At 37.0% G+C, this 23,799-nt stretch overlaps 1 protein-coding gene across 1 annotated transcript in view; it reads right to left on the reverse strand.

Moving 5' to 3' along the window:
* ZNF248 (zinc finger protein 248) overlaps positions 1–23,799 on the reverse strand; it is a 58,820-nt gene that overhangs the window by 11,163 nt on the left and 23,858 nt on the right. Inside the window, exons 4-5 of the mRNA XM_024561075.4 lie at positions 5,659–5,812; positions 5,278–5,373 (exon numbers count right to left, since the gene is read on the reverse strand). Coding sequence (XP_024416843.3) covers positions 5,278–5,373; positions 5,659–5,812 — 250 coding nt within the window. The remainder of the gene's footprint in view (positions 1–5,277; positions 5,374–5,658; positions 5,813–23,799) is intronic.

Here is a 23,799-nt window from a genome sequence, read left to right on the forward strand (position 1 = left end):
CAAATGGAAGCATGTACCATGCTCATGGATTGGAAGAATTAACATCATCAAAATGGCCATACTACCCAAAGCAATTTATAGATTCAATGCAATCCCTATTAGAGTACCCATGACATATTTCACAGATATAGAACAAACATTTCAGAAATTTATATGGAACCATAAACGATCCCGAATAGCTGCAGCAATTTTGAGAAAGAAGAACAAAGCAGGAGGGATCACAATACCTGATATCAAACTGTATTACAAGGCCACGGTAATCAAAACAGCCTGGTACTGGCATAAAAACAGGCACATAGACCAATGGAACAGAACAGAAATCCCAGAAATAAACTCAAGTCTTTACGGTCAATTAATATTTGACAAAGGAGGCAGGAGCATAAAATGGTGCAAAAATAGCCTCTTCGACAAATGGTGTTGGGGGATCTGGACAGCTACGTGCAAAAAAATGAAACTCCACCATCAACTTACACCATACACAAAAATAAACTAAAAATGGATAAAAGACTTACATATAAATGACAACACCATAAAAGAGTTAGAGGAGAACATTGGCAGGAAAATCTCAGACAATCCATGAGCACTAGTTTCATTGATATGTCCCCTGGAGCAAGGGACATAAAGGAAAGAATAAACAAATGGGATCTCATCAAAATAAAAAGCTTCTGCCCGGCTAAAGAAAATATCAGCAAAATGAATAGGGAACCAATTGTAGGGGAAAATGTATTTGCAAATGATACCTCAGACAAGGGTCTGATCTCCAAAATATATAAAAAACTCACACGACTCCACTCCAGGAAGACAAACGACCCAATTAAAATATAGGCAAAGGACCTAAAACAGACACTTCTCCAAAGAGGACATACAGATGCCTGGAGATATATTAAAGGATGTTCAGAATCACTAGCCATCAGAGAGATGCAAATTAAAACCACAATGAGATACCACTTCACACCAGTGAGAATGGCCATCATAAAGAAATCAACAAATAAGTGCTGGCGAGGTTGTGGAGAGAAGGGAACCCTAGTACACTGTTGGTGGGAAGGTAGACTGGTGTAGCCACTGTGGAAACCAGTATGGAATTTCCTCAGGAAACTGAAAATTGAATTGCCTTTTGCCCTGGCAATTCCACTGATGGGATTATACACTAAAAATCCTGAAATACCAATGCAAAAGAACCTATGCACCCCAACGTTCTTAGCAGCACAATTTACAATAGACAAGTGCTGGAAGCAACGGAAGTGGGCATCAGTAAATGGATCAAAAAACTATGGTACTTTTACATGATGGAACACTACGCAGCCAAAAGGAGAAGCTCCTACCATTTGCAACAGCATGGATGGAACTGAAGAGCATTATGCTAAGTGAAATAAGCCAGGCAGTGAAAGACAAATACCATATGATCTCACATATAAGTGGAACCTAATCAACAAAACAAACAAGCAAGGAAAATATAACCAGAGATATTGAAATAAAGAACAAACTGGCAGTAACCAGAGGGGAGGTGGGAGAGGGGACAATGAGGAGAAAGAGCGGGAGGGATTTCAGGAAAAACTATAAAGGACACATGGACAAAACTAAGTCGGGGGTAGAATCAGGGAAAGGAGGTGTGGATGGCTGAGTTAGGGTGAGAGTGGTGGGGGGGAAATGTAGACAACTGTACTTGAACAACAATAAAAAATGTATATGCACCCTTATGTTTATTGCAATCTTATTTACAATAGCCAATATTTGGAAGCATCCGAAGTGCCCATGAGTGGATATAAACATGGGCTCTCAATTCCAAAACAAACAAACAAACAAACAAACAAAAAACTATGGTACATTTACACAATGGAATACTACCCAGCATAAAGAAAGAAGGAGCTCCTACCCTTCCTGACAGCATGAATGAGCATTATGTTAAGTGAAATAAGCCAGGCTGTGAAAGACAAATACCATATGATCTCATATATAAGTGGGACGCAATCAACAAAACGAACAAGCAAGGCAAATTTAACCAGAGACACTGAAATAAAGAACAAACTGCTAGTAACCAGAGGGGCAGGGATATGGGGCTATTGGGGAAGGAAGGGGAATGGTCATCAAGGACACACGGACAAAGCCAAAGGGATGCAGGATCGACAGTGGGAGTTGGGGAGTGTTAGGGTGGGGGGAAGTTGTTGGTGTAAATGGAAACAACTGTACTTGAGCAACAATAAAATATATGAATAATAAAACTGCAATAAATACATATCTGTCAACAATTACTTTAAATGCAAATGTATAAAATGCTTCAATCAAAAGTCACATGGACACTGAATTGATAACAAAAACACACTCATATATTGTCTACAGGAGACTCACTTCAGATGGAAAGACACACAGAGACTGTAAGTAAAGGGACTGAAAAAGATATTTCATGAAAATGGAAACAAAAGCTGGGTTAGCAATACTCACACCAGACAAAACAGATCTAAAAAACACAATAAACAAGAATAGAAACAGACTCAGATACAGAGAACATTTTGATGGTTGTCAGATGAGAGGGCCATTGGGAAGATGAGTGAAAAAGATGAAAGATTAAGAAGTACGGATTTGTAGTTACAGCATAGTTATGGGAATGTAAAATACAGCATAGGGAACAGTCAATTCTATTGTAATAACTATGTATGATGTCAGATGGGTACTAGATTTACCAGGGTAATCACTTAGTAAGTTATATAATGTCTAATCATTGGGTTGTGTACCAAAAACTAATATAATACTGTATGTCAACTGTAATTGAAACACAATATATTATTTAAAGTTAAATAAGAGAGAGAAAGCATTCATAAGTGAAGTTTAAGATAAAAGATAGTATGGTTTTCATATAAATTCTGGAGAGCAGAAAGAAATAAATTGAGAAAGGTAGAATAGGAACATATTGTAATAGTCATGAAAGGAGACTTTATTTTCATTTATTAATAAGAAGCAACTTTGTCAGGCTAGTAAATGGATGCTTTAGGTTAAAAAATAAAAGATATTTAGGAGTTGGCTCACCCCAGAAATGAAAAAACACAGAGACATTTCTGGTTTTATGTAGTATCAGTGTAATGTGAGAAAATAATGAGATGTAGTAGATGGTTTTGAAAGGAAACCAACAGGAGTCTGAATAGACTAGTAATAGAAAATAGCAGGTTTAGTAGAGCGACCTATGATTGCTACTTAAAATAGTTAAATGATGGCAGAATGTCCCTTATTTGACTTTTGGGAAACAGTCTCTCTGGTTTTCATTTCACTCAAGACTGTTCCTTCTCAATCTCCTGTAATGATGAGATTTAATGGTTTACAAGCTTTGTTAAGAGTGTACTGTCCCAAGACTACTTCTCTCAAACAATCACTCTCTAGAAAAGGAGTTAGCAAACTATGACTGCAAGGCAATGGTCCTTGAGCTAAGAATGTTTTTTACATTTTGAGAGAGAAAAGTAGAAGAGGTAGTAGGGAGGAGCAAGGATGAAGAAAAAAGGAGGAAAAAGGAGAATAAGTAAGAAAAGAAAGGTGAAAAGAGGAGGAGGAGGAGAAACAGCAGCAGGAACAGATGAGGACACATGTGGCCACTGAGCCTAAAATATTTACCATCTGGTCTTTTATTAAAGAAGTTTGCTGACATCTGTTTTAGTAGATCTCCTGTGGTCCCAAGCCTTTAATGTCACCTGAAATTGATGCCTTTCAAATGGACACTTCTAGTTTTATTTTCCACACTTGTTTTCATCCAATCTCCTATTCAATACACAGACTAGATTTGAACAGTAATCTCAAGCTTCTTGAATCCAAATTTAAATTTGTAACAACTCTTCTATAATCTCTCCTCCATAATTTTCTCTATCTCAGTAAATGATACCTTACTTTATCCAGTTGCTTGAGACAAATCATTGGAGTCAAGAATGAGTCTTCTCTTTCTCTCACATGCTATTTATACAATGTAAGAGCAAATCCTCTTAGTTTCACCTTCAATATATCTGTACAAATCAACCACTTCTGAGCACTTCCAACATAGCTTGGGCCACCCTCTTTTCCCCTCTAGAGTACGTAATAGGCTCCCAACTGGTATTCCTTTCTTACTTATGCCTAAGTACCACCCAACTCACCAAAGTTTATTTACTGTTTAGAGAAGTTAGAGACACTCTTTTAAACTGTAAAATCAGATTTGATGACTCAATCTATTTCCATTTACTAAAACAAATAAACAAAAAAAACCCCAAATTTCTCACATCACTCAAAATAAACTTAATGTATCTACCTTCTCCATGCTACTTCTTATGACATCACCTCCTATCAATCTTCCTCATGCCCACTGGACTCCAGCTACATTGGCCTCCTTGCCATTTTTCACTCTAAGAATATACCTGTCTGAGAAATTCAGCACCTGATGTTCCCTCTGCCTAGAACATAGCTCACACTTTCACTGTATTAGGATCTCATCTTTGTTGACCTCATCAAAAAAAGTTTTCTCTGACTTTCTTGCCAAATAGTATAATATATGCCATTATTATCCATCCCCCTTTCCACTGCTTTAATTATCTTTACAGTCCCTACCACCACCCAACACATATATCTACACACACACACACACACACACACACACACACACACAAGCCAAGTGGCTCAGTTGGTTGGAGCACTGTCCCATAAAACAAAAAGGTTGTGGGTTTGATTCCAGGTCAGGGCACATACCTAGCTAGGTTGCAGGTTTGATCCCTGGTTTGGGCACATATGATAGGCAATAGATAGCTGTTTTTCTCTCACATCGATGTTTCTTTCTCTCCCCACCCTCTTCCTCTCTCTCTCAAAAAAAAAAAAACCATATCCATAGGTGAGGATAAAAAAATTAAACAAACAAAAACACACACACACACAAATACACTTTGTGTTCTTCCCTGTAATATATACCACATGATAGCAAGGACATTACTCTTTTAAATACCTAAAAACATAACTGAATCATAGTGAGTGCTCATTATATATTTGTTAAATGGATAAAAAGATGAAGTCAACTGACTTTGAATTATGGGTATAGGTAAATCACTTATAAAAAGTCAAAGAACAGAGGAAAACATTTAGGAGTTAAAGTGACATATGGAGAAATGTGAATATTGTAATGGAGGGATATGGGTCGACTATCTTTAGTCATTTCCAAAGGTCTGGGGCTACAACAAGAAATTTCTGAAAAGTATTTGAAAGGTGATAAACTGTAAACCAATGGCTTAAGATCTCATTTACTGTGGCTTCCACGTGCTTGTGAACTCATGAACTCACCTGGGTGACACTGGCTTGGGAATCCTTGCTTTAGTATCCAGGGCTCTTCTCCTTGCTCTATCTTAATGATCACTTCTGGCTTAGTAATGCAATACCCTGTTAACAAAAAATAAATACAGCTATAGCTAAACAGCCTGGTTTTAGGTACTCTGAAAAATGATGGGGAAGAAAGTTACACCTTAAGGAACTATTCAAAAAGGTACCCAAATGAACCAACCCCTGAGGAGGTAAGATGACAAAATTCTTCAGGGTGGCCAAAATGGACTATGCATCTCAGAGCACTAAATCTCAAGCTTCAAACTAGAAAATTCTAAAGGAATTTCATATGTTTTATCAACTAAGAAATGCATGCTACATGTAGTTACATGGAAAAATCCTTACCTACTGAGACAAGGTGGCTATAATTTTCCAGCATCATGTCTCTGTACAGTATCTTCTGAGCAGGATCCAGAAGATACCACTCTTCCTGGGTGAAGTCCACATATACATCTTTAAATGACACTGGTTCCTGTAAGGGTATATTCTTTTTCTTTTTCTTTTTTTTTTAAGATTTTTATTTATTTATTTTTAGAGAGGGGAAGAGAGAGAGAAAGAGAAGGAGAGGAACATTAATGTGTGGTTGCCTCTCGCCCATTCCCTACTGCGGACCTGGTTCACAACCCAGACACGTGCCCTGACTGGGAATCGAACTGGCAATTCTTTGGTTCACAGGCTGACACTTAATCCACTGAGCCACACCAGTCAGGGCAGGGTATATTCTTTTTCTATATGAAGCTGTCAGAACTAGATTATGAGGAAAAGATGTGACAAAAGTAATCTCTTTAGAGTTTACTAAAAAAAATTGTTCTACAGGATACCTTCTTTTGTGCTATACTATGTAGAATAAATTATGTACAATTTCCACTAAGGGCCTGGAACTGTCCTAACAGCTACAAATACTATTGATGAAAATAAATATAGTTTCTGTTCTCAAAGTGCTTATGACCTGATAAAGAAACATATATATTATCATTTATTAAATTAGACATTGTAGGAACTAGCAGTATGCACAAAGTAGATTGGGGTTACCAAGGAAAAGTTAGTCATTTCATATTATCTTTTATATTACATTAACTTTCACTGAGGAAATAAAACTGTCAGTTGTTAAAATGAACAGTGGGATTAAAATGAATATGGTGCAGGCCCTGACCAAGTTCGGCCCATGATTAATTAAACCAACCAGACCTACATTTTACCTGCCCACCTGAGAAAAAGATGAATCCTTTCTACTAAAAGAGATAATTTTTCTGGAGCCTCTACCATTTTTTTATTGTTAAATATAATGTTTGGCATCCAATAAAATATTTCATGTTCTGTGAAGAGACAAGGACCAAGAAAAAAAAAATAGACAATAGAAGACTCACAGGGGACCCAGATATTTACAATGATAAGCAAAAATTTCAAAATAAATTATGAATAATATGTTCAATAAAACAGATGAAAATATGAATAAAATAAATGAAAAAAGTGGGAGTTCAATAGATACAGGGTATGTATGTTGTACAGAAAATAATTAATAGAGCAGGCCTGAGACTGTTAGCCCTTGAAAGGTCTGCCACAAGGGGGTCCTTTAGCTCATATCTGGAAACTTGGATTTCAGGATCATTCTCTGATAAGAAGGGTTCACGGGAGGTAAACTGTGTAAACAATATGGCTTATGTTGTGCATTCCCTCTGTAGTCTGGGATTTTATGTGCTAAACAGAGAGTACCTATGTGACCAGGCCTCGATAAAAACCTGAGCACTGAATGTCTATTGAACTTCTCTGGCAGACATTTCACATTTGTTATCACAGCTCATTGCTAGAGGACTAAGTGTGTCCTGGGAGAAGACTCTTAGAAGCTTGTGCCTGGTTTCCTCTGGTTTAGACCCCATATGCCTTTTCCCTCTGTTGGTTTTGCTTTCTAACTTTTCACTTTAACAAGTCATAACCATAAATACAACTAAAGGCTGAGTCATCCCAGTGAATCACTGAACCTGGGGATGCTCTTGAATTTCCTGATACATGTGTATGCATACACACATGTGATAAATACATTCATAGATACATTAAATGGGCACTCTAAAGCTGCAAAATACAGTATCTGAAATTAAGAACTCATTAGATGGGTTCAAAATCATACTACGGAAAGGAGAAACAATCTGAAACATGTATGTATCTAACAAAAGAGTATGCAAATAAATACAACAAAAATGATAGAACTGGAAGAAAAACGGACAAGTCATAATCACAGTAGGAGACTTTAACACTCCTCTCTCAGTACTGAGAGATCAAGCAGGCAGAAAATCAGTAAGTATATAAATGAACTGAGCAGCACTGTCAATCAACGTGATCTAACTGATTTCATCCAAAATAGTAAAATACACATTCTATCCCTTTATTCTAGCTCACATGGAACATTCACCATGATGGAACATAGTTTAGGTCACAAAACACACCTTAATAAATTTAAAACGAAGGTTAATTATACAAAATATATTCTCAGACCACAGTGGAATTAAACATAAATTACTGGGCAAGTGATAGCTGGAAAATTCCCCAAATACTTGAAAATTAAGCAACAGATTTATAAATAACTTACAGGTCAAAGAAGTCTCAAAAGAAATTTTAATATATTTTAAATAAAATTAAAATGAAAATACCACTTATCAAAAATGTGTAGAACGCAGTGAAAGGAGTGCATAAAGGGAAACTTATAGCATCAAATGAGTATGTTAGAAATAAAAGCTTTAAAATCAGTAACCTGTAATGTCAGAGGAATGGTAATGTGAGAGATCCCCCTAGATCTCTCCCCTTGAAGTTTCAACAACTTGAACAGCTATAATTCAACAAAGGATACCCTTTTCAACACACAAACACATCTGAAAGATCTGTGCATTTAATCATCAAACAGAGGCCAAGTGGGAATGAACCAGGGGAGCAAGAAGGAGAAGAGCTCAAAGGAGCCAGGGATATAGCCCTGCAGCCTGTGGGTCACTGTGGGAACCAGCCAGGAATGGGGAGAAATCAGGTTGTGGCTGGCACTCCCTTCAGCAGAAAGGAGTAAAGAGATTTAGTGAGCATTACTTTAGCAGTGGGCAGCATGAGCTGCGACTGATCCCAGTGATCTGGTCAGGGATGAAGCACAAATGTGTGGCCACACTTGTCTGGCAATCAGCATTCTAACAAAGCCCAGGAACCTGGCAGCCTACTCTTAACCTCCCAGTGCTCTTCTCCTCACTCTTTGGTGTCAGGCTGTAGAGCTCATTATCCGCAAACTCAAAAACTGTTACTACAGAAACAGCACGCTCTATGACTAATCCCAGGGTCAGGTGGAGGCACAGGAAGGATGACACCAAGATCCATTGGTCTCCATTGCTGGGAGGGAAAACCAAAAAAAGGAGGCAGATAGGTTCCTCTAGCTCACTCCACCCCCATACACTGAGGATGAACTGCAGGAGAATCTGGTTGCATGGGGACAGCCTGGGATTTCAAGGATTTGGAGCCCCATTGCCCACCACATTGACTCAGGGGGAGACCAAGGTGACCTGAAAATGCAGAATATGCCTACCATCCCAGGGAACACAAGCCATTTTTCAATACCCTCAGTGATGTGAAAAGCCAGAGAAGTGCAAGAGAGCTAGTTCTCCTACTTTCAGTGATTCAGCACCACCTACTTTCAATCTACTAGGAAAGTGCCACTCATACACAGATGACTAAACGGAGGATGCCATCGAACACCATAAATAACCAAGGCAACAAGGCAATGCAGAAGGAAAAGTTTTTAAACTTCTCCAGAAAATAAGTTCTCGCCAAGATGGAGGCATAGGTAGAAATGCTTCACTTCCTCACACAACCAAAAGAAGGATAACAACCAATTTAAAAACAATAAATCACCAGAACTGCCAGAAAATCAAACTGCATGGAGCTCTGAAAATGGAGGAGTTAAAGAAATATTCATCCAGACCGGTAAGAGGGACAGAGACGGGCAGCCAGGTGGAGGATATCCCCAGAAAGGAGACAGACTACGGGCAAGGTGGAGTGGGCTGACCAGGAAACTAAAGACTCAAAACCTCTAACTGTAAAATCAACTGGGGCTTGTGAAGGCAGGAGAAACTCCCAGTCTCACAGGAGAATTCATTGGAAAGTGGAGCTAGAGCTTAGACAGCAAGAGGCACTGTTCCCTCTCTGAGCCCTCCCCCACAGACAGCACCACAACAAATAAAGAGGGTAGCCCAGCCCTGGCGAATACCTAAGGCCCTTACAACATAACAGGTGTGCTGAGACAAAGAAATATGGCCCAAATGAAAGAACAGATCAAAACTCCAGAAAAAAGAACTAAGCAATGTGTGAACTCTGCATCTGTTTACCTGATGCAGAGTTCAAAACACCAGTAATCATGATGCTCACAGAAATGATTGAGCACAGTTGCAAAATGTAGGAAGAAATGAAGGCTACACAAAGTGAAATAAAAGAAAATAAACAGGGAACCAAAAGTGAAGGGAAGGAAACTGGGACACACACCAACGATTTAGAACAAAAAAAAGAAGTAAACATCCAACTGGAACAGAAGGAAGAAACAAGAATTAAAAAAAAAAACAAAAAAAAGAGGAGAAGCTTAGGAACAGAGGGGACAACTTTAAACACTCCAACATCTGAATCATAGGGATGCCAGAAGGAGAAGAGAAAGAGCAAGATATTGAAAACTTATTTGAACAAATAATAAAGGAAAACTTCCCCAATCTGGTGAAGGAAATAGACTTCCAGAGAATTCCAAAGAATTGCACCCAAGGAGGAACACAACAAGGCACATCATAATTAAGTTACCCAAGATTAAAGATAAGGAGAGAATCTTAAAAGTAGACAGAGGAAAGGAGACAGTTACCTATAAAGAAGTTCCCATAAGAGTATCAGCTGATTTCTCAAAAGAAACCTTATAGGCAAGAAGGGGCTGGAAAGAAGTATTCAAAGTCATAAAAGTCAAGGACCTACAAGCTAGATTACTCTATCCAGCAAAGCTATCATTTAGAATGGAAGGGCAGATAAAGTGCTTCCCAGAGAAGGTCAAGTCAAAGGAGTTCATCATCACCAAGCCCTTATTATATGAAATGTTAAAGGGACTTATCTAAGAAATAGAAGAAAATCAAAAACTATGAACAGTAAAATGACAACAGACTCACAACTCTCAACAACTGAACCTAAAAAACAAAAAGAAAAATGAAGCAAACAGTTACAACAGAACAGAATCACATAAATGGAGATCACATAGAGGGTTGTCAGTGGGGGAAGGGAGAATTGGAGAGGGAAGGGACAGGTAATAAGAAGCATAATTGGTAGGCATAAAATAGACAGTGGGAAGTTAAGAATAGTTTAGGAAATATAGAAGCCAAAGAACTTATATGCACAATCCATGGACATGAACTAAGGGGGGAAGAAATGTGGGAGGGTGGGAGGTGCACGGCAGGGGGTGATAGTGGGAAGAAAAAAGTCGGGTATACTGTAAGAGCATAAACAATAATATATACTTTAAAAAACTCCAGAAAATAAACTTAAAGACATAGAAAGTGATTTAAATGACAGAGAATTTAAGACTGCAGTTCGGAAAAAACTCAATGAGATGTAAGAAAATACAATCAGGTAGTTTAATGAACTCAAGAAACCATATCAACTAACAAAAAGTACTTTATCAAAGACATTAAAACTTTAAAGGAGATCCAAACAGAAATTGTGGTGATGACGAACTCAATAAAAGAAACCAAGAAAGAACTTTTAAGCATAGGAAATAAGGTTGACCAAATGAAAGAAAGAATCTGTGATCTCAAAGACAGAAATCTAGAAATGACATAGAGGGAAAAAGAGACAGAATTAAGCATTAAAAAAAGGCATGAAAGAATTCTACAAGAACTATACGACTCCATCGAACAAAGCAATATAAGAATAATAGAGATACCAGAAGAGGAAGAGAGGGAGAAGGGAACTGAGCCTAGTCAAACAAATAGTTGAAAACAGCTTCCCAAATCTACGGAAAGAGCTAGCTTCTCAAATCCAAAAAAGCAAACAGAACACCTAATTACCTCAATTAAAAAGGCCTTCTCCAAGGCACATTGTATTAAAACTCAAAATTAATGACAAAGAATTCTCAAGGCAATAAGGGAAAAGAAGAAAGTAACCTACAAAGAAAAGCCTATTAGGTTTTCATCACACATCTCAGAAGAAAGTCTACAAGACAGAAGAGAGTGGGACCAAATACTCAAACTACTGAAAAAGAGAAATTACCAGCTAAGAACAATATATCAAGCAACATTATCCTTTAGATATGAAGGAGAAATAAAGACTTTTCTAGACATAGAGAAGCTCAGGGAATTTATCACCAGAAGACCTCCATTGCAGGAAATACTAATAGGGATTATTTTACCTGAAACAAAGAACAAAAGGTCACAAAACTACAAGTAAGATCATCAACAGCCCTGGCTGGTGTAGCTCAGTGGATTGAGCATGGGCTGCAAACCAAAGGGTCACCCATTTGATTCCCAGTCAGGGCACATGCCTGGGTTACAGGCCAGGTCTCCAATGGGGGCCACGTGAGAGGCAACCACACATTGATGTCTCTCTCCCTCTCTTTCTCCCTCCCTTCCCCTCTCTCTAAAAATAAATAAATAAAAATCTTTAATAAAAGATCATCAACAAACTTACAGCACAAATAGGGATAATCTGTGACAACAAAAACATAAAAGTGGAGGGGGAAAACATCTGAATTTGCAAAGAAGGATGGAGATTAGATGCACTAAAAAGAAAAAAAGTACTATATACATGAAACTTTCTTTTTCATAAACCTAAAGATAACCATACACACACACACACACACACACAAACCCAAACTGAGACATAACTTAAAAAAAAAAAAAAAAGAAAACAGAGGGAAAAAGTATGGAATACCACCAAACCCCCCCAAAAAACCCAGAAACACAAAGGAAAAGAACCAGTGGAAGCACAGAGAGACCAGAAAACAAAAGATAAAATGGCTAGAGGAAATTCTCATACATCAATAATTACCCTAAATGTAAATGGACTTAATTCATCTATAAAAGGCACAGAGTAGTAGACTGTATATATACATATATTAAAAAATCTGCCTTTATGAGGTATACCTAAGCTGCAGAATAAAAAAAAAGAATCATAGAAAATAATTCACCAAGCAAATAGTATCCACAGAGAAGTGGGTGTAACCATACTTATATCTTGACAAAATAGATTTCAACATAATAAAGGAAGCAAGAAACCATGATAGACAATTTATAATGATATCTGGGACATTACATCAACAAAGCTAACACTTCTCAATATATGTGCACCCAATCTGGGAGCACCAAAAAATATGAAGCAACTCCTAACATAACTAAAAAGAGAAACTGGCAAAAATACAATGATAGTAAGGGACCTAAATATCCCATTGATGGCTGAAGACACACCATCCAAACTGAAAATAAGTAAAGAAATATCTGCCTTAAATGACATATTAAACCAAATGGACATAATTGACATTTACGGAGCCTTTCATACCAAAACATCAGACTATACAGTCTTCTCTAGTACACATGGAACTTTCTCAAGGATAGACCACAAGTTGGGACACAAAACTAGTCTCAAGAAATGTGAAAAGACTGAAATTATACCAAGCATATTGTCTGACCACAATGTTTTGAAATTAGAAATCAACTGCAAAATGGAAGTAAAAGCACCCAGGTATGTGGAGATTATATAACATACTACTAAAAAATGACTGGGTCAAAGAAGAAATAAAGGTGAGGTCAAAAGATATGTACAGACAAGTGAGAATGACAAAAGGACAGAGCAAAACTTCTGGGGTGCAGCAAAAGCAGTAATAAGATGAAAGTTTATATCATTACAGGCCTATCTCAAAAAACGAAAAAACCAGCAACCTAATATTACATCTCAAAGAACTAGAAAAAGAACAAAAATGAGCCAAAGTCAGTAGAAGAAAGGAATAAAAATTAGAACAGCATCGAATGAAATAGAGAACAAAAGACTATATGAAAAATTAATACAACAAAGTGCTGATACTTTGGAAAGATTAATAAAATTGACAAACCCCTGGCTAGACGCACTGAGGAAAAGAGAGAAAGGACTCATACAAACAAAATCAGAAATGAAAGAGGAGAAGTTACCACTTATCTCTCAAGGAGAGATATAAAGGATCACACTAGAATACTATGAAAGACTATAGGCCGCCAAATTCAATAACCTAGAAGAAATGGACAAGCTCGTAGAAATATATAACCTTACTAGAATGAATCATGAAACCTGGAAAATCTAAATAAACTGATCAACAGTGAGGATTTAAAAAAAATATTATACTTATTTTTAGAGAGAGGGGAAAGAGGGGAAAGGAGAGAGGGGGAGAGAAACATTGATGTGTGGTTGCCTCTCATGTACCCCCAACTGGGGACCTGGCCCACAACCCAAGCATGTGTCCTGACTGGGAATCAAACCGGCAATCCTTTAGTTCGCAGGCCAGCACTCAATCCACTGAGCCACACCAGCCAGGGCAACAGTGAGGATATTGAAACAACCATCAAAAGCCTCCCAAAAATAAAAATCCAGGACCAGATGGCTTCATTAGTGAATTCTACCAAACATTCAAAGAAGATGTGATACCTATCCTTCTCAAACTCTTCCAAAAAACTGAAGAAGAGGCAATACTTCCACGCATACTTTATGATGCCAACATAACACTGATACAAAACCTGGCAAAGACAACACAAAAAGGAAACTACAGACCAATATCTCAGATATAAAAACAAAAATTCTACATAAAATACTAGCAAATCAAATATAACAATACATTGAAAAAATAATACATCATGATCAAGTGGGTTCATTCCATGGGTACAAGATGGTTCAACATACACAAATTGATCAATGTAAGGCACAACATTAACAAAACAAAGGATAAAAATCATATGCTCTTATCAATAGATGCAGAAAGAGCAATTGATAAGATACAACATCCATTTATGATTAAAGAACTTGATAAAATAGGTATAAAAGTAAAGCAACTCAAGGTAATAAAGGCCACATATGACAGAATCTCAGCTAATATTATACTCTAAATAGTGAAAAACTGAAAGCTTTTCCTCTGAAATCAGGAACAAAACAATGATGACTACTTTCACAACTCTTATTCAACATAGTAATGGAAGTCTTAGCCAGACCAATCAGGCAAGAGCAAGAAATAAAAGGCATCCAATTTGGGAAGGAAGAAGTAAGTGTCACATTTTACAGATGACATGATTCTTTCGATAGACAACCCTAAAACTCCACTAAAGCCTATTAGAAACAATATACAAATACAGGTAAGTTACAAGATAGAAAGTCAAAGTACATTCCTGTATACTAACAATGAAAATTCGGACAAAGAAACTTTTAAAATTCCTTCTGCAACTGCAACCAAAAGAATAAAATACCTAGGAATAAACTAGCAAAAAAATGTGAAAGACCTATACAGTGAAAAACTACAAAGCATTATTAAAAGAGATTGAAAAAGACAAATGGTTGTATTTTGTTTGCTTTTTTCTTTTGTTGATTATGTTCCAGTTAAAGGTGAGATCATATGGTATTTGTCCCTCACCGCCTGGCTTATTTCACTTAGCATAATGCTCTCCAGTTTCATCCATGCTGTTGCAAAGGGTATAAGCTCCTTCTTTCTCTCTATGGAAAGATAGACCATGTTCATGGATTGGGGAAAATGTCCACATTATTCAAAGCAATATACAGATTTAATGCAATACCTTTTGAAATTCAAGTGACATTTTTAAAAGGTTTTCTTTACTTATTTTTAGAGAGAGAGGAAAGGAAGGAGAAAGAAAGGGAGAAAAACATCAATGTGTGGTTCCCTCTTCAGCACCCCGTACTGCGGACCTGGCCCACAACCCAGGCATGTGCCCTGACTGGGAATTGAACCAGCGACCCTTTGGTTCACAGGCCCGTACTCAAACCACTGAGCTACACCAGCCAGGGCCCAAATGACAATTTTTAAGAAATAGAAGGAAAAAAAATCAAATTTGTATAGAACTACAAAAGAAACCCTAATCGTCAAAGCAATCCTCAGAAAAAAGAATGAAGCCAGAGGTATCGCACTACCTGACATAAATTATGAGAAATGATAATCAAAACAGCATGGTATTGGCAGAAGAACAGACACACAGAACAATGAAACAGAACCAAGAGCCCAGAAATAAAACTACATGTAAATGGGCAAATAAGCCTCTTCAATAAATGATGCTGGGAAAATTGGAAAAGCCACATGCAAAAGAATGAAACTAGACTACAGTTTGTCTCCATGTTCAAAAATTAATTCAAAATGGATCAACGACCTAAATACAAGATCTGAAACAATAACTTACATAGAACAAAACATAGGTTACTAAACTTATGGACTGTGGTCATAGAGAACATTTTATGAATCTGACCCTAAAATCAAGGGAATTCCATAAAGGCAAAAATAAACGGGACTATATCAAACCAAAAAGCTTTTGCACAGCAAAAGAAACCTCCAACAAAACAAAAAGGCAAATAACTGATGAAGATACAAAATTTGCAAGCAGCAGCTCTGAAAAGGAGGTAATAAACAGAATATATAAAGAACTGACACAACTCAACACCAAACAAACAAACAATTCAATTAAAAAATGGGCAGAGGACTTGAACAAACACTTCTCCCAAGATGATATACAAATGGCCAACAGATACATGAAGAAATGCTCAACTTCACTAGCTATTAAAGAAATGCAAATCAAAACTACAATTAATTACCACCCACTCCTGTTAGAATGGCTATTCTCAACAAGACGTAATAACAAGTGTTGAAGAGACTGTGGAGAAAAAAGAACCCTCATTCACTGCTGTTAGCATGTGTGCACTGGAAAAGCCACTATGGAAAACAGTACGGAGGTTCCTCAAAATATTAACAATAAAGTTAAAATATGATCCAGCAATGCCTCTTCTGGGTATCTGTCCCAAATATTTAAAAATCTTTCTTTACAAAGATATATGTACCCCTATGTTCATTGTATCATTATTCACGGTGGCCTGAACATGGAAACAACTGGAGTATCCTTTGATACAGGATTGGATAAAGAAGATGTAGTACATATATACAATGTAATATCACTCAGTCATAAGAAAATATGAAAAACTACCATTTGCAACAACATGGATGGACCTTGGGAATATTACGCTAAGTAAAGTCAGTCAGTTAGAATAAGTTAAGAACCACATGATTTCACTCATATGTGAGATATAAAACTGAATGTCACAGACGTAAACAATAATATGGTGGTTGTCAGTGGGAATGGAGGTGGAGTGTAGTAAAGGTTAGTAATGGGGGCCAAATATTGATGATATATGGTGACATAAGATGATCTGACTTTGGGCAGTGGGCACACAATGCAAAATATAGATCATGTATCACAGAAATGTACACTTGAAACAGATGAGCTTATTAACCAATGTCACCCCCATTAATTTAATTAAAAATAAAATAAAGAAATATAAAATAGAATAAAATAAAGAGTACAATCTACCAGTTATAAAATTAGTCACAGGTTGTAAAGTACATGATAGGGAATATAGTCAATAATACTGTAGTAACTATGTATGGTGCCAGATGAGTACTAGAGTTATTGTAGTAATCACTTTGTAAGGTATATAAATATGTAAGAATTCTGTTGTACACCTGAAACTAACATATTATCTGTCAATTATAATTTAAAAAATAAATTTAAAAAATTGGTAACCTAAGCGTCAACAAGAGAAAAATTCTAATTAAACCTAAGGTAAAACAAAAGAAATAATAAAAATCAGACTTGTCTATGAAATTAAAAACATGAAAAAATAGAGAAAAATCAATGAAACCAAAGCAGCCTCCTTGAAAAGATCAATAAAATTAATAAACCTCCAGACAATATCACCAAGAAAAAGAGAAAAGAAACAAATTACAAATCTCAGAAAGATAGGTCGACACTACCTGATCCTAAAGGGCATTAAAAGCATTCTCTTAATGAGAATACTACAAACAATTCTATTTCTGAAAAATTGATAGCTTAGATGAAATGGACATATTCCTTAAAAGACACAGCTACCAACTGAAAACTAGATAACCTAAATAGAACTGTATCTGTTCAAAAAATTGAATCAATAATAAAAGTACTTCCAAAGTAGAAAGCACCAAGCCCAGATGGTGTCACTATTAAATTCCACTAAATATGTAAGGAAAAAATATCACTGAGTACCCACAATCTCCTCCAGTAAATAACACTTGAGTACTCTTTTTATGAGACCAACATTACCCTGGTAAGAAAACCAGATAAAGACAATATAAGAAAACTAAAGACCAATCTCTCTCATTAACATAGATGCAAAAATCTTCAAATATTGGCACATCAAACTTCACAATGTATAAAAAGAATTATAAACCGCAAATTCCAAGTGGAATTTATTCCATTTATGGAAAGCTGGGCCAACATTTTTTAACAAAATCAATATAATTCGGTACATCAACAGGCCAAAGAAGAAAAATCACATGATCATGTTAACTGATGATGAAAAGGCATTTGACAAAAATCCTACATCCACTCATGATAAAAAAAACTCTCAGCAAACTATGAAAAAAGGGGAACATTTTCAGCCCAATAAACACCATCTACAAAAACATTACATTTAATGTTAACAGACTGGACACTTTTCCCCTAAGCAAAAGAACAGGGCAAGGATGTCCTGTCTCAATACCGCTATTCAACTTTGTACTGGAAATCCTGACTACAGTAAGATTAAAAAAAAAAAAAAAAAAAACCACCCAGAAATAAGATGCATACATGTAAAGATAAAACTGTCTTTATTTGAAATCAACATGATTATCTATATAAAATTCCCAAAGACTACAAAAAGAAAAAAAAAACCCTCCAAGTTATAAGCATATATAGCAACATTTTATAGGGTAAAAGGTCAATATACAATAAAAAAGTCAACTATTTACCTTCAAGATCTGTCCAGAAGGTATCCAACCATGTAATATGAAAAACTGACATTTAGTGAAGAAGATACAAGGTACAAGAAACATTGTACAAGGGAAAATGACAGCTCAGTCACCTTCAAAGTAGGTACCTTGGGACCCCACACAGTTCTCTCAATAGCCATCAGCTGCCCTGTTGTATTTTCCTGAACCGCACTGATGGTCTGAAATTTCTTCCTTTTCAAAGGTGATTTTAGTTTTGGGAAAAACTAGAAGTCTCAAGGTACCAAATCTGGGCTGGAGCAGGGCTGAGTCACCTGGGTGATTTGATGTTTCACCAAATATTATACAAGACGTGATACATGAGCTGGTATACGGTTGTGATGAAGCTGCCAATCGCCAGTTGCCCATAGCTGTGGCCTTCTGAATCAACCGAATAGTTTTCACAGAGGAATGTTCAAGCTTAATGCAATAATAGATGCAGATTCACTGCTCTACTCAAGTCATTTTGAATGTGATGGCCATACAGTACACATGCTCTCTCAATGGCGTCTATTGCCCCCACTGACTAACTAGTACAGTGAAGTCATCACTGTCCATACATGCTCATTCTAGTCCACTCTCCTTGGCTGTCAGGTTACATCAATCTCACGCAAACTGTTCTTGTTATATTAATAATAGCTGGGCTTTTTCCAGACATGCCTTGGTATATCAGAATAAACAACTGGAATTTCATGTTTTCAAATGAAAAAAACACCAATTATAATACCACGCAAACAGAAAAGTACTCAATATAAATCCAACACAATATATACATGGATTTGAAGGAAAACACAAAACAAATGGAAGAAATCAAAGATCTAAATAAATGGAGATATATTCCATATTCATCAATTAGAAGACTCAATATTGTTAAGATGTCAATTCTTTCTAGCTTAATCTATAAATCAATGCAGTTGAAATTTTTAAAAAAAGCTATTTTGTACATACTGACAAAATGATTCTAAAGTTCATATAGAAAGGTAGAAGACTTAGAATAGCCAACATGAAATGGAAGAAGGAAAAACAGGATTCACATTATCTGATTTCAAAACTTACTACAAAGCTACAAGTAACCAAGACAGCATGCTCGTAGTGAAAAAAGCACATAGATCAACGAAACAGAATAGTGGGTCCAGGAACAGATACACCAAAATATATTCCACTGTTTTTTGACAAAGGCACAAAGGTAATTAAATGAAGAAAAAATAAGTCTTTCAACAAATGGTATCTGATCAACTGGAAATAAAAAATGAACCTAGACAAAGACCTTATAACATACAAATATTAAGTAAAAGTGAATAACAGACCCGAGTACAAAATGCAAACCTATAAAACTTCTAGAATATATAGAACATAAAATATAACAGAAAAAAATATCTATGTGATCTTGGATTTGGTGCTGAGATTTTATACATAACAGAAAAAGCATATTACATGAAAAAATACATGGGTTGGGTTTTTTTTTTACTTTATTTTTTTAAATTTATTTACTTAGTTTTATTCAGTTACAATTGTCTGCATTTTCTATGGGTTGGGTTTTATTAAAAACAAAATCTGGGGAGCAGAAGCAGGGGAGGGAGGCAGGGATGGCTGGGTTGGGGGATGGGGAGTAAATGCAGACGACTGTAATAGAACAACAATAAAACAATTAAAAAACAAAAAACAAAATCTGAAAAATGAAAAAAAGAAAAGAAAATTAAAAAAAACAAAATACAGCTTTCATTCTGTAAGAACATGAAAAAAAGCCACAGACTAGGAGAAAATATTTGCAACAAATCTATCTAATAAAGGAGCTACATCCAAAATATACAAAAAAAAAAAAAAACGCTCTTAAGACTCAGTAAGAAAAACAACTGACCTAATTAAACAATGGGCAAAAGACCTGAACAATCATGTCACCAAAGATATATAGATAGCAAATAAACACATGAACAGATGCTCAACATCATCTGTCATTAGGGAAATGCAAAAATGAAACACCATAACACATTCATTAGAATGGTTAAATCCAAAACAGTGACAATATCAATTTCAGTTCCAAATGCAGAACAACAGGAATTCTCATTCATGGTTGGTAGGAATGCAAGGGATATAGCACCTTTGTAAAACAGTTTGGCAGTCACTCACAGAGATAAACAGTCTTAACATATGATCCAGCAACTTCATACCCTAGGTGTCTGAAAATTTATATCCATGACCAAACCCACATCTGTATGTTTCTAGAAATTTACCATGGCCAAAAACTGGAAAGAAACAAAAGCCCATGGGTTAACAACTCTGAAATCACTTATACACATATGCTGAAACTGGATAGTTAAGTAAATGAAATTTGGATAGTGATAGCCAGATTCTTATTGTTAGAATAGGAGACTACAGACAAGCGAGAGGAAAAAGTTAGACAGAATGTTCTATGTAGCAATGATCATACCAGAAGACATCAGTATGAACTAATACTTAATAAAGACACAGATGATTACATACTAAAGTACTCATATGTTTTATATACATGTGTATATACATGAGTTAGTATACACATCTACTTCCTTGCTCAGTCAGCTGAGAATCTACAAGCAATGACACCAGTAGCAATAAGCACACCTTGCCTCCCAATCTTCGTTTCTAATACCATGTCCCAATAAAACAAACCAGAGCTCCTTAGAGAAGAAAAGGCTAATTCTAGAACAGGGAATACATAAGATGATACTGGAATATCTTTTTTATTTAATTTAGTTTTTAATTTTTTTTTCAAGTACAGTTGTCTCCATTTTCCCCCCAACCACTGCTGCCCACCCCAGCAATCCCCACCTCCCATGCTTGATCCTAACCCCTCTTTGGCTTTGTCCATGTTTCCTTTATACATGTTCCTGACAACCCTTCCCTCTTTTCCCCATTACCCCCTCCCACCTCCTCTCTGGTTACTGTGAGTTTATCCTTTATTTCAATATCTCTGGTTATATTTTATAGGGAACCTGTCCATGTGGTATGGGAAACGTAGCCCAGCCCCCACTCGGAAAAGACAGTGGGGAGTGAGGTCTGGCACACAGGACCCACACCCACGGATAGGTTCTCCTGTGGGGAATCAGGCCTGCATTGTACCTAGGCTGCTTTGAAGCTTGCTTTTGCTAAAACTCCCTCACCCCGGATTAAGGCAGCAAATGTTTACTGTATACCTTTAACTTCCTAAAGTCTGAGCTAAACCTCCCAAGTATGGAGTGTAACCAGTTCACCCACTTTTCCCCTTGATCTATAACATCCTTCTCTTTGAAGTAATTAGCAACATTCTTTCCTTTGTTATCTGTAAAAGGTAATCACTTACAGCGACCCTGTGTATAGTAAACCAGGACCATCCTCAATGTAATATACCCAGAAAAGCAATAAAAGCCTGTCTAGGCAGGGGTCCAGGCCCTCTCTCAGTCAGAGAGTGGCCATGCTGTCCCTTTTTCTCCACAGGACTTCTGCAGTCTGTGTGAATTTGCTTATTACAGCCACAACACATGGAACCTGTGGGCTGGGGTCCACATCAATATTTTGCTTGTTTATTTGCTTTGTTGATTAGATTCCACTTATAGGTGAGATCATATGGTATTTGTCTTTCACTAACTGACTTATTTCACCTAGCATAATGCTATCCAGTTCCATCCGTGCTGTTGCAAAGGGTATAAGCTACTTCTTTCTTTCGGCTGCATAGTATTCCATCGTGTAAATGTACCACCGTTTTGGGTTTGTTTTTTTTTTTTTTTACTAGATGGGCTTATTTAGTGATGGGCTCTTAGGTTGCTTCCAGCACTTGGCTATTGTAAATTGTGCTGCTACGAACATTGGGGCACATAGGTTCTTTTGAATTAGTGTTTCAGGATTCTTAAAATACAGTCTCAGCAGCGGAATTACTGGGTCAAAAGGCAGTTCCAGTTTTAGCTTTCTGAGGAAATTCCATACTGTTTTCCACAGTGGCTGCACCAGTCTGCATTCCCACCAACAGTGTTCTAGGGCACCCTTGACTCTATAACCTCACCAGTTGTTGTTTGTTGATTTGGATATGATGTCCATTCTGACCAGTGTGAAGTGGCATCTCATTGTGGTTGTAATTTGCATCTCTCTAGTGGCTAGTGATGCTGAGCATCCTTTCATATGTCTCTGGACCCTCTGTATGTTGTCCATGGAGAAGTAAGGAAGTACAATATGAAAACACTAAAATGGGGTATATCAGAACGCCAGAGAAACTAATTGAAAGTGGTCTTAATATCCAAGCTGGAACGATGTGAACAAAATTAACAAGGTAGTATTCTATAACTAAAGAGTAAATACCTATTTATGAGTTCAAACTAACATAAACAATTGAGTAAATTAATAAACAAGAAGACATACAGAGGGTCCAGAGACATATGAAAAGATGCTCAGCATCACTAGCCATCAGAGAGATGCAAATTAAAACCACAATGAGGTACCATCTCACACCAGTCAGAGTGGCCAGCATAAACAAATCCATGAACAAATGTTGGAGAGGATGCGGAGAAAAGGGAACCCTAGTACATTGTTGGTGGGAATGCATACTGGTGCAGCCACTGTGGAAAACAGTATGGAATTTCCTCAGAAAACTAAAAATGGAACTGCCCTTTGACCCAGCAATTCCGCTGCTGGGTTTATACCCTAAGAGCCTTGAAACACCCATCCAAAAGAACCTATGCACCCCAATGTTCATAGCAGCACAATTTACAATAGTCAAGTACTGGAAGCAACCTAAGTGCCATCAGCAAAGGAGTGGATCCAAAAACTATGGTACATTTACACAATGCAATTCTATGCAGCAGAGAGAAAGAAGGAGCTAAATACCCTTGCAACAGCATGGATGGAACTGGAGAGCATTATGCTAAGTGAAATAAGCCAGGCGGTGAGGGACAAATACCATATGATCTCACCTTTAACTGGAACATAATCAACAAAAGAAAAAAGCAAACAAAATATAACCAGAGACATTGAGGTTAAGAACAATGTAACAATAGGCAGAGAGGAGGGGGGAAGGGACAGTGGGGAAGGATTTTCAGGAACTACTATAAAGGACACATGGACAAAACCAAGGGAGATGGTGGAAACAGGGGAGGGAGGTGGGTTTGGCTGGAGTGGGGTAGAGAGGTGGGGAGAAAATGCAGATAACTGTAATTGAACAACAATAAAATTATTTATTTATTTATTTATTTATTTTTAAATTTTTATTGTTATTCAATTACAGTTGTATGCCTTTTCTCCCCATCCCTCAACCCCACCCCAGCCGAACCCACCTCCCTCCCCCACCTCCACCCTCCCCCTTGGTTTTGTCCATGTGTCCTTTATAGTAGTTCCTGTAATCCCCTCTTCCCACTGTCCCCGCCCCCTCCCCCCCCCCCCCGGCTATTGTTAGATTGTTCTTAACTTCAATGTCTCTGGTTATATTTTGT

The sequence above is a fragment of the Desmodus rotundus genome, chromosome 4 (genome assembly GCF_022682495.2).
Source record: "Desmodus rotundus isolate HL8 chromosome 4, HLdesRot8A.1, whole genome shotgun sequence".
NCBI classification, from domain to species: Eukaryota; Metazoa; Chordata; class Mammalia; order Chiroptera; family Phyllostomidae; genus Desmodus; species Desmodus rotundus.